General features: G+C 41.3%; 1 protein-coding gene across 1 annotated transcript in view; it reads left to right on the top strand.

The window, feature by feature from the left end:
- Positions 1-14,848, top strand: part of BCAS4 (breast carcinoma amplified sequence 4) — a 56,000-nt gene that overhangs the window by 25,076 nt on the left and 16,076 nt on the right. The window contains exon 5 of the mRNA XM_079980178.1: positions 3,067-3,098. Coding sequence (XP_079836304.1) covers positions 3,067-3,098 — 32 coding nt within the window. The remainder of the gene's footprint in view (positions 1-3,066; positions 3,099-14,848) is intronic.

Here is a 14,848-nt window from a genome sequence, read left to right as displayed (position 1 = left end):
AGATCTCTTATAGTTTAAAATATAATGTATTTCCTACAAATACATTTGAAAGAGTCGTAGAAAGGTGAACTTTTTGAGGGTTATTTTCACCTTGAACTTTAAAGCAATATGTCTGCTTTAAAATCCTGTTTAATTTTCTGAAGTATATACACAAAGTATCAAATCTGGTGACAATGATAATAATACAACAAAACAATAACACCACAAACTGGCTTACAAGTATAAACCAAATTTACTAGAATAATAGCTAGAATAGAGATAGACTTATAACCATTCAAACAACAAACATACTAAGGTGCCATGTGCAAGATAAAGCCTGGAGATACTGTAAACATGGAGCGGATAAATGTACAACTCTTATCTTAACAAGTTACATGTACAGTAAACGTTATACAGACAGAATAAATGAACCGTTCAACAAGTAGCGTAAGTCCAATCATGGAATGGCAACTCCATGCCACCACAACGGCAAGGGTAGCACACTGGGGAATATGAAAAAGTTTTTCAGAGCTGTTTTTCAAAGTGTGAACTGGATGAGATGTTCTTCAATGGGTCTTGAGTTGGAAAGACAAAGCCGTGTACATGGATCAATCACAGGAAGGCAAATCTGGTCCTAATTGCACGAATGGTACTGCCAACATATAACAGCCCACAAGCACAGCGGATACAATATACAAAGTTTTTAGTTGAACAATTTGTGAACTGTTGCAAGACCAGAATTTCTGAGCATAGCTCCAAAATACATAACATATGTTTAGACGCCCGTTAATACTGTACAGCATTGACAGCAAGCAGGCTATACAGAGAATGATCTGAGTTGTTTTTTTTATTTTGTGGGCCTTTAAAAAACTACCTATAGAACTGTAGATATACGAAGAGCCTTGTTACAAAAGGAGTATAAATTAATATTTCAATTAGGAACCTTACGTCCAAAGGGTTTGAATACTGAATTCGATCTAGGATGCTATGTATGAGTTAATATGTATACTGCTGTTTGGTTGTAACAGAAAAGTGATGCTGTACCTTTAACCATGTAATCATGTGGTGATTGATTCTATACACCTGTATTGTATTTAACTGCTTGTTATGAGTCTGAACACTAGCTGTGCCTATGAATACCTTCTTTATCCTGAGCAAACTGTTTTGTATGACTGGGTAAGGTACAGTATGAGACTGATATTTTCTAATTTTTATGGTTTACCACACATTGTAATTGGAGTGCTATTTTGTACCATGCAGCTTTTCGGACTGATGTAGCATGTAGCGAAACCTGTAATATATCCGGAGAACAGGTCTCCTTTTGCCCACTTGTGTTATTCTCACCAGGGTGGTGGCTTTGATTTGCCTTTGTGTTTCCAACTCAAGACCCATTGAAGAACATCTCATCCAGTTCAGTCTTTGAGAAACAGCTGTGAAAAACTTTTTCATATTCCCCAGTGTGCTACTCTTGCCGTTGTGGCAGTATGGGGTTGCCGTTCTGTGATTGGACTTACGCTGCTTGTTTAACAGTTCATTAATTCAGTCTATAACGTTTACTGTACATGTAACTTGTTAAGATAGAGTTGTACATTTATCCACTCCATGTTTACAGTATCTCCAGGCTTTGTCTTGCACATGGCACCTTAGTATGTTTGTTGTTTGAATGGTTATAAGTCTATTCTAGCTATTATTCTAGTAAATTTGATTTATACAGTACTTATAAGCCAATTTGTGATGGTGTTGTTTTGTTGTATAATTTTCTGAAGTGCCAACACAGAGATCAGTTAATGAAAAACATTGCTACTGCAGTGATACTTACAATGGGCTTCTAGTTGAAGTTATGTTGTTCAGGGCACATTCATACAGCTGCATAACATATTTTCGGTACAGCACCCAACTCTGGAAATGCAGAAAGAATGCCATTTTTGCATACTAGGCTAAGAGTTTTGCTTACATAGGGCTGCCATGCAAATGGAAAATCTATATTAGCTAAAATGTACTTTCAAGTTAAAAATCCTTCTGCATTTCCCTCCATGTTAGCAACATTCACACAATAGTAGGAGAAAATATCATGGTTTATTTCATTGTATGAAAAGAACCTTTGAACTGGTTAGCAGAATTTTTAGTATCTCCAGATTTTTCATCACATAGTTACTGAGTATTTGAAGGCAGTCAACAGAATGTTTTAATTGTCTCAGTTGAAAACTATTGTTTAGTTTTCAACAGTGTTGTTGGTGGGACATGCCTGACTTCCCAATGCTGAGCATTGCTGCTGCTTGCTGAGAGGGATAGTAGTGGAGATCAGCTCGATGTAGGTGTGGTGGCAGGAGCATCAGACTGGATGATAACACCTGATCAGTGAATGATGAACTTTCATGTGTGAACTTGTGCAAAGTTACCACTCAAGAATCTCACCACGTTCATGTATGGTGTCTGTGTGAAACCCTAGCCTTAGGTTTACTGTCACTTGTGGGATTAGAAGCAAGTCCAACATTTAAACGTTGCATTTTTATTTTATCCTTCCGCTAAAGAATTCAAAGCAGTGTGCAATATTTTCTGCTTTTTCTGTCCTTTGAGATAGATTAGATTTCTTGTTCACAATATCATACTAGCTAAACCACGTTAGAGACAGACAAGGTCATCTGGGCTGTAACAGCTAGGTCAGAAATCCTAGTTCAGTTGACTTTGAAAGTTAGTTTTAAAACTTACCTAGCTGTTGCATTGAATTGGAACTGAATGAGTAAAATGTTTTGTTGAAGCCATTGGAGCATTGAAGGAACTAGATTTACAATTGACTTTGGAGCATCCACACATGTACATGCAAAACAGTGTAAGACAGCATAACAGTTTAATATTTCTGATTGCTCACAGAAGAAAAATATTTATCCCAGTCCACCAGAGCACTAGATGCAATAGTATTTTGCAACTGGCTCCACCTAGGTTGGAAATTATTGCTTTTGAATTGCTTTTGAAATATTGCTAAATGCATTTGACATTTAGAGGAAGATCACGCCCCCATATATGTAGGACATTGTTCCTTTCTATTTGTGCAATGTTTCCGCCCTTTTCTCTTCATTATTTCACTAGCTAATCTTTTCAGTGAGAGATCAACCATGCAGGTATGTAATCAAAATTCTAAAACGGCTTTTACACTATTTTGGAAGCTTATTCAACAGCTGAATATCAATGTTAATAAAGTAGACAAAGCACTCAATGATAATTTTTGTTTGTATTCTGCTGAGTTTTGGTTTTCACACATACAATAATTTGCAGTCTCAGCTCCTTAAAGCCCATCCTCTTAATTCTCCCAGGTTAAATGGAATGTTATCTCACTGCCCATTTTACCCACACAACATCCCTGGGAGGTAGGCAAGACAGAAAAATAGTGACTGGTCCGAAGGCTTATGGCTAAGAGTGGATCAGAATCAGAGCTGTCCTTTTTCTAGCCCGAGGGTTGCATTCCCTCATGAGTGGAGGGCCCCCCTACAAGCCCCAAGAACCAGATAGAAGGACCTGGATGGCCTCATTTGGCCCCTGGCCTTCAGGTTCCCAACCTGTTCTATATGGTTGGACACTACAGTATACTGCAGATATTTGGTAGCACTATGGCCATGTTAAGTTGTTCATATTTTGGAGCTCTGCCCATAATAAGTAGATGCTTGTTACCCATATTTCAGCGAAGGAAGAACTGTCTGTCTGAATAAAATCCCTGGTGTCATCAGTTCGAAAAATATATTTGTGTTTTGGGAGGAAGGGCTTCTTAAGGCAGCACATGAAGGTTTTTGAATTACACAAACATTGTATGCCAAAAACAAACAAACCCAAACTTAGTTTGAAGTTGTGCTTTGGCTAATAAGGGTATGTAAAAGAAACCACCACTTGCTTATACAGTGGTGCCCCGCAAGACGAACGCCTCGCAAGACGGAAAACCCGCTAGACGAAAGGGTTTTCCGTTTTGGAGGCGCTTCGCAAAACGAATTTCCCTATGGGCTTGCTTCGCAAGACGAAAATGTCTTGCGAGTTCCTGCGGGGTTTTTTCCCTTCCCCCCCCTTTTCCTAAGCCCTAAGCCGCTTATCAGCTGATCCGCTAAAAACCGCTAATAGCGCTAATCCGCTAAGCTGTCAATGGGCTTGCTTCGCAAGACGAAAAAACCGCTATACGAAGAGCCTCACGGAACGGATTAATTTCGTCTTGCGAGGCACCACTGTATATGGTTGCATGTACTCCTAGTTTTGCCTTAGTTGATGTAATTAGACTGCCCATTTTATAGATTAAAAAGTGGTAGCCCTGTAGCTGATAAATGCAGGTATGCATCACCTGAGCCCATGCCCCTTTTGCTGTCTCACTGCTGCTGTCACTGCACATATGACACTCTCAAAGATCTGGCTACTTGCCAACAGAAGCTTGTTGATGTCTCTTATCGGGTCACTGGAAAACTGTCAGAGAAGCTGCCTCTGGTGTGCATGAAAAACAGGAGGCTAACAGAAGCAATATTGAGCAATGCTGGAAACCTCCAGGAAAGAGAAGTAAGGGTTAGGGGTCCTTGTGTGTAATCTACAGAGGAGCTTTTAACAACTTCTGCTGTCGAATACATAATAGATATTTCTGAGTCATCTTGATCATGGCTGACTCTCACTGAAAGCTGTAACTGGCATGCTACATCAGGTAACATTTTAGGGTTGGAATACCTCATATCTGTGTGGCCCTGCTGCTAGCTACCTTCCAGACCCATATCTCAGTTCCCATGATCCCCCCCCCCAACTTCTGCCCCATTGCAGTTGTGTAGGACAAGGAGGAATCCAGCAGTAAGTTGCAGTTTCCTAGGATAGCAAATGGGAGACCTAAGTTTCCTTCTCTTCCTCTTCTCAGTTAAACTACTCTGGAGAGGTGGCAACTGGAGGTGTGTAGCTGGGAACTACAGAGAGGTAGCCTCCTCTCCTGTAAATATTCAGATTTTTCACTCACTTGGTGTTTCATAGGCTCTGGTGTTCGCTGAAAGGAAATAATCAGAAAATGGAAGACAACAGTTACTTGCTCAGCAGGAAGAGTGAATCTGTGGCTCTCCCGATGTTGTTGAACTATAGCATCCATCACCCTGACCACTGACCTTGCTGACTTGAGGCTGATAGGTGTTGGAATCCAGCAACATCTTGAGGGCCCAAGGTTCGTACTCCAACTTACTGAATAGTTGGGCAGCCAGGACTGGCAAATTATCATCATGTATTCTAGATGCCCCTTTGAAGAAGGGTAAGACTATCTCTCTTGTAAAAGTAGTAGTGATTTGGACTTCCTTTAAAAAAGCAAACCCAGTTCCTTAAGAAATACGATCTAGCCAGTTATAGGCCTGTGTCCAGTCTTTAAAGAAGTTGTTTGAGCAGTTGGTAGTAGAGCAACTTCAGATGTGTTTCAAAATAATTGAGGAAAGATGCACTATTTAGTCTGGTATCAGACCTCATTTTGGGGCAGAGAATACATAGATTGTCCTGGTGAATTATCTGCTCATGGATATTTGGAGACACAGATTCAACCCAGTGGAACTTGGTGCATGCTGTTCCACAAGGTTTAGTTCTTTCACCAGTGCTTTTAAATGTGTAAGTTAAACTCCTGGGAGAGATATTCCTGAGATTTGCCGTTGGCTGTCATCAATATGCTGATTAGTCTCTATTACATATCTGGAGCCTTTTCCGTCCTTCACCAGTATGTTTTAAAGCTGGTCAGAAGGATTAAGTAGAACAGACTGAAATAAAATCTAGACAAGTCAGAGAGGATGCTTGTGGAAATTATTGTGCCCTGAGGGTGAGAGTAGAGCTTAAATAAGGCAGAAATTGATGGAGTGGTTGTTACCCATTGGTGCAGGTCTGCAGCTTTGGGATCATCTAGATCAGAAAATAGAATGTAGACTTTTGTTCCATATGTGTTAGCACAGATGTGTGTTTGGTGCTTTACATCAAGTTTCATTTCTTCTTGAAGCTTTTTTGTAGTTTTCTGGAGTGAGGCTTTTTGCCTTTGTGTTGTTTGCTTCTATGTGTTGTGGAATAGGAGCTAGTTGCAGCTAAACTATCTATGTGTGCTGTATTCTGGCCTTAAAGAGCCTTGAGGCAATATGCACAACTGCAATACTTTTCTAGCATTCTTTTTCTATTTATGAAGAGCAGCACATCAGCATTGTATACTGTTGTCTCTGCTCCCCCCACCCCTTTTAGCATTCTTCAGGAACTCTGGACCGGATGTTGCCCTGGCTTCACTAAACATTGGAGAGAGAATCCACTTGTATTGGCTGAAGGGGGTGGTGCAGAAGTGTTCGTGTCTTGCTCCAGCGTTCACATTTTTTAAATGCTCAAAAACTTCAATACAGATTCAGCCATCTGATATGCTGTTTAGCCAACTGATGTGCAATGCATGGACTTTGCTTTGTCTTTTTGGCAAAGGCATTATCCTGCATAACTAAACTCTTAAAACAACAACAACAACAACAACACAGATAGTTCTGTTGCTTTTGAGGTCACATTGGCTGACAGGACATCATTTTTACTCAGGAGAACTAGAGAGAATTGATTAAAACTACAGCTTCTAGACAGTTCTGAAACCAAGATCCTATGAGACCACTGGCTGCCCATCTCCAGATGATAAAAATGCATGTTTTCAGCTGCCAAAGACTGAACCATAATGAAATCACTAGAAAGGAATGTTACGATCAGATTTCAAAGATCCTATTTTGGTGCAATACAGTCGAGCTGCCTCTAGGGATGGGGGAGAAACTGGATTCAGTTTGCATTTAAGATTAACTTACCTAATTTGCATTTACCAAAACACAGCCATTCTTTGAAATTTGCACTTCTAATTTTGCAGCTTCTCCGAACCTTCTCTTGCCAAGTAATGAGTACAAAAATGCATCTACAAATTTCCATATTACTGAAAATAACACAAAAATGCATTATTTTAGGGGAAATTGCTTTGCAAAAATGCATATATTAGGCAAAATTGCAAGCAAATGTATATACCAGGAGAAATTTGCACTAAAATGTTGATGAATTTTTATGAGGACTGTTATTAAAAATGCAGGGTGATGCGGAAATATAGAGAATTAATTTAAGATTGAAAAATTGAGAAACCGAAAATGATAGATCCACCCACCCCTAGCTGCCACTATGCTATAAACCCCCAAGTATATTGCTACTTTTGTTTTCCATTGGCCTATTTGACCTATTGTGGAAAGCAGAAGAAACTCGACTCAGTCTTGGATTGGATCACATTTTTCTTTGGAATAACTCAAATAAGTCAAATTTCAGAACTTCTCCATGTCAGTTTTGTGCTATATCAGTACAACATTGGCTTGTCCTTCTTCCCCAGTATAGGGTAATTTAGATCTTCAGATCCCTGAAAGGAAAGGAAAGAACTGAGGTGGGCTTTGTGACCTAATGTTCCAATCCTCATAATTTTTCTGTGGATGGAGACTGTTATGTGGGGATGCACTGTACATCAAGACAGTCCAGTTTCTTTGGTGCTGAATCTCTGCAATATGGTATCAAACAATGCATGTGCTTTCTTTATTTTGGACTCACAGATGTCCATGGAGGCGCAGGTCAATTCTGTGTCCAGGGCAGCTGTCTCCCAGCTCCATCTGGTACGCAGGCTGAGACCCTACCTGCCCATGGACTGTCTTGCCAGAGTGGTGCACGCGCTGGTTATCTCCCGCTTGGACTACTGCAATGCGCTCTATGTGGGGCTACCTTTGAAGGTGACTCGGAAACTACAACTAATCCAGAATGCGGCAGCTAGACTGGTGACTGGGAGTGGCCGCCGGGACCACATAACACCAGTCCTAAAAGACCTACATTGGCTCCCAGTACATTTCCGGGTACAATTCCAAGTGTTGGTGCTGACCTTTAAAGCCCTAAACAGCCTCGGCCCAGTATACCTGAAGGAGCATTTCCAACCTCATCGTTCTGCCTGGACATGTGAGATCCAGCGCTGAGGGCCTTCTGGCACTTTCCTCACTGTGAGAAGCAAAGTTACAGGGAACCAGGCAGAGGGCCTTCTCAGTAGTGGCGTCTGCCCTGTGGAACGCCCTCCCAGCAGATGTCAAAGAAATAAACAACTATTGGACTTTTAGAAGACATCTGATGGCAGCCCTATTTGGGGAAACTTTTAAGACTGGATGAATCATTGTATTTTAATATTCTGCTGGAAGCCGCCCAGAGTGGCTGGGAAAACCCAGCCAGATGGGCGGGGTATAATTATTATTATTATTATTATTATTATTATTATTACAGGAATGTACATTTGTTTCCTAAGTAAATGGTTCAAAGTTAATATTTTTAAAAATAAATGGTGTCAAGAGCATTGCAGCTATTGACAGTAGTCCATATGAATTTGATATCAGGTCAGTATAATAAAACATCATATTTTATGTGAATATTGTAACTTTATCTTAGCATTTATTGTGCCTCCCAGCAGATTTGGTAGAGCACAACCCTGCATTCATGTTTCCACCTGGGAGAGTGCCTTATGAATTGCACTGCCAGGCTTGTCCTGTGCTGCATCGATATCTAGGAGCTACAACAGGGAAGTATAACTCGTTCCAGAGGAAAGTGGTTGGGAGTCTCCTGCCTTTTCCTGTGTTCCTTTGTAGCTGCTCCTTCTGCTGGGACTGCAGCATGACAGTGTTTTCTGCAGCACTATTGACTTAAGTGTCTGCATATGTTCCAGCCATGCACAGGCAAATTTACAAAGGAAGGGCATTACATTCTTGATCTGGGCCTGGTTGTCTCTGCAAGCAGTTGCCATTGCTAATTACAGACGTTCCCCTTATGCAGGGGTTACGGTCTGAGCCTCTGCACACATAAGTGAAATCACTTAAATTGGGGAGCACCCCACTTAAAAGGGAAGCCATGCGGGAAGGGGGGGGGTGAGAGAGACTCATCCTGGAAATTGCTCAGGGCTGCTGCACAGCCTGCCTGAGGGCAGGCAGTGCGTGCAGCAGCTGGCCAGGATCGGTGCAGAGGCAGGGAGCGCCACTGATTGGTCGAAGGCCACCTTCCCTCGCTCCAGCAGTCCCGAGTAAGGGAAGGGCAATTTATCTATTTATTTCACAGTGTCCCACAAAAACGTGGTTGTGTATGAGTGGAATGCACATAGTGGGCAGAGCTGTAGTTAAATGTCTGGCATTTGGTTGCATGTTCCTGTCACATGAATGGATTCGTTGCTGATACAGGAGAAGCTAATGTTCTACTACTGTACTTTAACTAGAACAACAGTAGCAAGGATTGTCGTGTTCTGGGACTGATTGCCCTCGATGAAATAAATCAGTGCAGAGCCAACAATGTTTACATTATCATTAAAGATATTCCCTGCTACTTAGCTTCCCCAGCCCTCCCTCACCCCGTTTGTCTGCTAGCCAACATTTTATGCTCTGAGGCTAGATCTCTAATTCCGTTTTTCTTTCTCAGTTCCAAATTATATATGCATCTCAAGTCAGTCCCACCACTGCTATTTTGGTTTGTTTTATAGGCGGTGGGGGGGGGGAGAGGTTTCTGTCAATTCAAGAGGGATTTCAAATTATGTATGGGGAAAGGTGGGCTTTTTCTTCCCATCATTTCTTCTAGAATTTGGGGCCATCCAGTGAAACAAGAAAAAAAATGTAGTTTTTAAAATGGCACATAAGTAAACCATGGCATTCACTGTGCAAGTTACAGTGGTGACCACTAGCTTTGATGGCTTTGAAAGGGGATAAGACACATCATAATGCTTATATGCTACCTACAGGTTCAGAGGCAGTATACTTATGAGTTACAGTGGTACCTCAGGTTAAGTACTTAATTCATTCCGGAGGTCCGTACTTAACCTGAAACTGTTCTTAACCTGAAGCACCACTTTAGCTAATGGGGCCTCCTGCTGCCGCCATGCTGCTGGAGCACGATTTCTGTTCTCATCCTGAAGCAAAGTTCTTAACCTGAAGCACTATTTCTGGGTTAGCGGAGTCTGTAACCTGAAGCGTATGTAACCTGAGGTACCACTGTACTGTGCTAGGGTACAGCAGTAGCAGAGGCTGTTATTCTGCTTGTGGTCCTAAGGCCTCTGGCAAGTCTCTGTGGGAGACAAGATGCTAAACTCTAGTTCAGACTTCCTCAAACTCGGCCCTCCAGATGATCCCTAGCTAGCAGGACCAGTGGCCAGGGATGATGGGATTGTAGTCTCAAAACACCTGGAGGGCCAAGTTTGAGAAAGCCTGCTCTGGTTAGATATGGTCTGATCTAGCAAGGGGGTTCCTGATCTTTACAAATCTTCTGAATAGACTTGTGGCAAAAGAGGAGAGAAGTTTGTGAATTTAATACGGTTTTTTTTTTCTTTAAAGAAAAGTTGCCAGTAACTAAGAATCACTCAATGGTAGCATAGTGTTATGTGGGGTGGGGGTAGGGTGTAACCACTTCTTAAAACGTAACTGCTTAAGCCTTTATTTAAAATGAATTTACTTTTTAATGCAAAAGACAGTTAATCTGTGGAACTCATTGGTACAAGACGTTTTACCTGTGAATACTGTAACAGGAAATGGTTAGACTTAATAAAAAGTGAGCCTGCTAACGATCATGCCAGTGGCATCATAGATCAAGTTTCATGACCCACCCAGCAGAACTAGCAAAAATGCAAGAGTGAAGCATATGAGAGACCTGTGAACCATGAGTGCTCAAAGAGTTGTGTTAATAACAATAAAGAATTACTGCTTAGGAGTTTATAGGCTGGTCTGGTAGGTTGCTGGAATCGTAATTTGTGGCTAAATGAGCCATAGTTTTGAGCCATAATGACACCCCTTAGGTGTCCATTACTTTGTATTTTCCAATTTTGGCTGGAAACTCGCACCCATAATGAAAGCTAATATGTACGAAGAGGAACTCCAGAAACCTCCACCCCAGACACATCTTAAAGTGATACATCTCCTGAAAATCATTTAAGTGATTCATTTGGAAAGGGCAGTGGCACAGCTTTGAGTTTGTGGTGCAGTATAGTAAATACTAAAATTCCCTCCCAGAGTGTATTGGAGCACATCTGCATGGATTGTACAGCTCTGCTTCTAGCTAGGATTTCACTTTAGCCCTGCCTCTCACAGTCTGGTCTGGGGAGTTGATTGCTGCCTTCCTGTCTCGCCCTCCCCCAACTCTATGCATGCCTCTGGTTAGATCCCTCCTATGCCGTTTCCTCAGTGCTGCGGCTGAGTGGTGTTACCACTTTAGGTTAGGTCACATTAGTCATGTTTTTTTGGACACCTACCACTTTTTAGAAAGGTATTTTAGCAACACTTCTCCAATGCAGTTGCTGCCGCCTTGCTGGAAATAGAACTCTGTTGCTTTTTTGAAATGTTAGGCACTTCATTTTTCAAAGTTTAGAACAAGTTCTGAAAGCGTGTATAACTATGGGGGGGATGGACATCCCACATCTCAAATTCTGTTTCACAAGACAGATTGATAATGGCAAACTCATATAGTAAATTTGCCATTCTATCTACGGATGCTCATGATGTTTTCAAATATTTGTTCTTGTTTGTTTTTGCGAGAGATTAGAGAGAAAATTCGAGACACCAGTGACTGGAAAGCCTTTGACGTAATTTAAATATTGATGGTTGTTTTCCAGCATGTGAATTCCATCAGTATATTCTTTAGTAAAGATTGCCTGTAATGTTAGGTAATGCCCTGGGAGGGCATGGCGATTTACATGAAATTTAACTTGGAACCTAACATTTACACTTGGGCAAAGACAAACCCAGCCTAATGTGTTACTAAATCCTGTAAATAGAGGTATAATTTTCAAGTGATGCCATTCAGAAGAAGAATGGGAAGAGTGATAGAATGAGAGAAGGCTTTGTTGAGGGTCTGTTTTTAAAGATGTGGGGGAAACCCCCCCTCCATCTCCTTCCGAACTCTAAAATATCAAGGGCAGCAAAGGGCAAAGATGATACAGCAGAAAGAAGCACAAGGGAACTGCAGGACTGCATTTCCATCCCCTAAACTCAGTTTCAAGTAGCTTTTGGGACACTGCAAGAAATACTTAAATAATTGGGAGAAAGTAAAGTGGAGTAGGAACTTTGCAAAAGTTAAAGTGTATCTGGGACACATCCTATTTTCAAATTTTACCTCCTGCTCCACATTTGCCCTTGATTGCAGTTGGGTAGCTTTAACATTCCTGAAAATTTTGTGCTAACTGCATGGAAGCTCAACTTTGCCAGTTCTCTGCTGCTCTCACGAAACACTTGCAGTGTGGCTCTCAGCACCAAATGCATGAATTTTGATTGTTAAGGAACAGGCCTGTTGAATTCAAGTCCAGTGCTATTAATGGGACTACTCAAGACTTTGGATATCACACATAGACTGCAGCCTATTTGAACCTTATTGGATCAGGGTGACTAAATGTAAGTTTACTTTATTTTCTTGGTGGTTGCTTCCATTTGCACACATCTAATGTGTCTGCCTTGAAATAGTCATTTGGGCCTCATTGAACTTGATGGATGTGCCTCTCTCTGCTGCTGCTACTACTAGTTTCACACACATCGTATCAAATTAGAGCTGGGTTTAAGACCGATATATTTAAGATCTAGAGATGTAAAGCACTGGATAACAACAGTTCTTTAGCACAGGGACTCTAACTAAATTAATTGTAGTGTTCTTCCTTTACAAGTTAATTTACAAGCTCATAACCACAATACCCCCATGAACGCCTCTTCCCATGTGAACCAATCCAGACCCTGTGATCATCATCTGAGCCCTTCTTTGTGTGCCTCCTCCATCAGAGGTCCAGAGGGTGGCAACACAAGAACGGGCCTTTTCTGCAGTGGCCCTCCATTTGTGAAATGCTTTCTTCAGAGAGGCTTGCCTGGTGCCTTCACTATGTATCTTTAGACGCCGGACAAAAATATTTCTCTTTAACCAGGCCCTTGGTTGATTAATATTCTTTGGCCTTTTAAATGTGTTTGTGGAAGGGGGGTTATTTCTTTGTTTTTGTTTTATTATGTATTTTGTGTTGTGTGGCTTGTTGGCAGTCTGGGTGGGGCTTGCTGCGCCCCCACTTCTCCGATGTATCAGCTGTCCCTGTTTAGGATTATAAACATCTGGAATCTGTTACTACTAAGGGTGACTGAAGTAATGGAAAAACTACTAAATCGGTTTCCTTTTCTCTGCTTCCCCCTTCGGATTTTCAGGATTTTGACAAAGAAGCAGGAAGGTAAATATGAAAGAGGGCATGCTGATTCAGATTGCTCTGTTCTGCTTCTAAAAAGTTTAATGTGGTAGTAAGAGCATAGAAATATCATTCTTGGACAGTTACACTTTGGGTGATTTCTTTCCCTTCATTCATTTTGCTTACTATCACTATTTTACTCTAATCCTCTTTCCCCTCCCTCTCACTCTCAAGCCGAGAATAGCAACCCTATTCTGAAAGTCATGCTGTTGTTGATGAGACTTCGGATGGAATAAAGTTCTGATTAGCAATTTATAGCTGTCATTCCAAAACGGTTTGCTGCTATTAGAGAACCATGAGACTAAATTAAACAAAGGCTCTGGTGAGCCCAAAATATCAACCTTGGAGTAGGGTGCATGTTGCACCTATGCTTTGGCCTCAGAACATTTCTAACACACCCTCACCGGGGTGGGGTGGGGTGGAGGAGGTAATTTTTTCCCCTATTGCAGCATTGAAATTAGAGTATGCAATCACACCCAATACAGAAATGCAGCAGGATTACCGCTTTCAGAGGAGGCTGTGTATGACCATGTAGAAATACAAGTGTGAAAATTGCCTTACATTGAGAGACCAAAGCTCAGTACAGTCGTACCTTGGATCCCGAACGCCTTGCGAGTTGAACGTTTTGGCTCCTGAATGCCACAAAACAGGAAGTGAGTGTTCCGGTTTGCGAACATTCTTTGGAACCTGAACGGCTTCCGTGGCTTCCGATTGGCTGCAGGAGCTTCCTGCAGCCAATCGGAAGCCACACCTTGGTTTCCGATCGTTTTGGAAGTCGAGCGGACTTCCGGAATAGATTCTGTTCGACTTCCAAGGTACCACTGTATCATCTATACCGGCTGACAGCACATCACCACAATTTTAGAGAGAGTTCTTTCCCAGCCCTTGAACCTTCTGTGCTTTAGCACTGAGCTATTATCTTTCCTTAAAGGATGGGGGGCTCCTTTGAGGTGAGAATTACTTATTAGTTTGGATCCCAGGATAACTTAACTTCAGGAAGTTGACAGGAAAGGTTCCCATGCTCCATCTCACCAACCCCTAACCCTATGGATAGGTATTTTGGGGGTCGTGAGTAGTTGCAGAGGGGAAGAGGAGACAGGAGACTTACTTTCTTTGGGCTTCCTTAAATTAGCTTATCTTAAGATTGAAGCCAATAGCTTCCATTTTAAATCAGAAAAAAGGTGGCGTGGCTTTTATCTTTGAGGAACATATTGATACGAGAAACTCACTTTGGGAGGCTATTTCTTTAAAATCTCACATAACAATATTTGTTGCCTGTTGCTGGTGAAGAATTGTGAATTTAATCTTGCTGGAGGTTTTAATTAAATTTGTACATATTGTGAATCATAACACTACTTTTGGTGAGGGCAAAGTTTGTATTTCTGTGTCCCATGGTTTTCTATGAAAATGTTATACTTTAGTCTGGCTAATGGTGAACAAATGGCTATGTATTGAATAAAATCATGTTTACATGGCCAAGTGTTCCATTCAGAAGGTTTCCAAATATATGTTTTTTTATTTTTTTAAAAAAAAACCTGTATTCTATCAGTTGTTTAAAGTATTTTAATAGTCAATACCTTGTGAAATTTATGAACAGAGGTTATGAAACTTACTATCTTCCTGGGAAGAAGGGTTCATTTTCAA

The sequence above is a fragment of the Podarcis cretensis genome (assembly GCF_951804945.1).
Source record: "Podarcis cretensis genome assembly, chromosome: 6".
NCBI classification, from domain to species: domain Eukaryota; kingdom Metazoa; phylum Chordata; class Lepidosauria; order Squamata; family Lacertidae; genus Podarcis; species Podarcis cretensis.
This window is presented reverse-complemented; position numbering and strand designations above follow the sequence as displayed.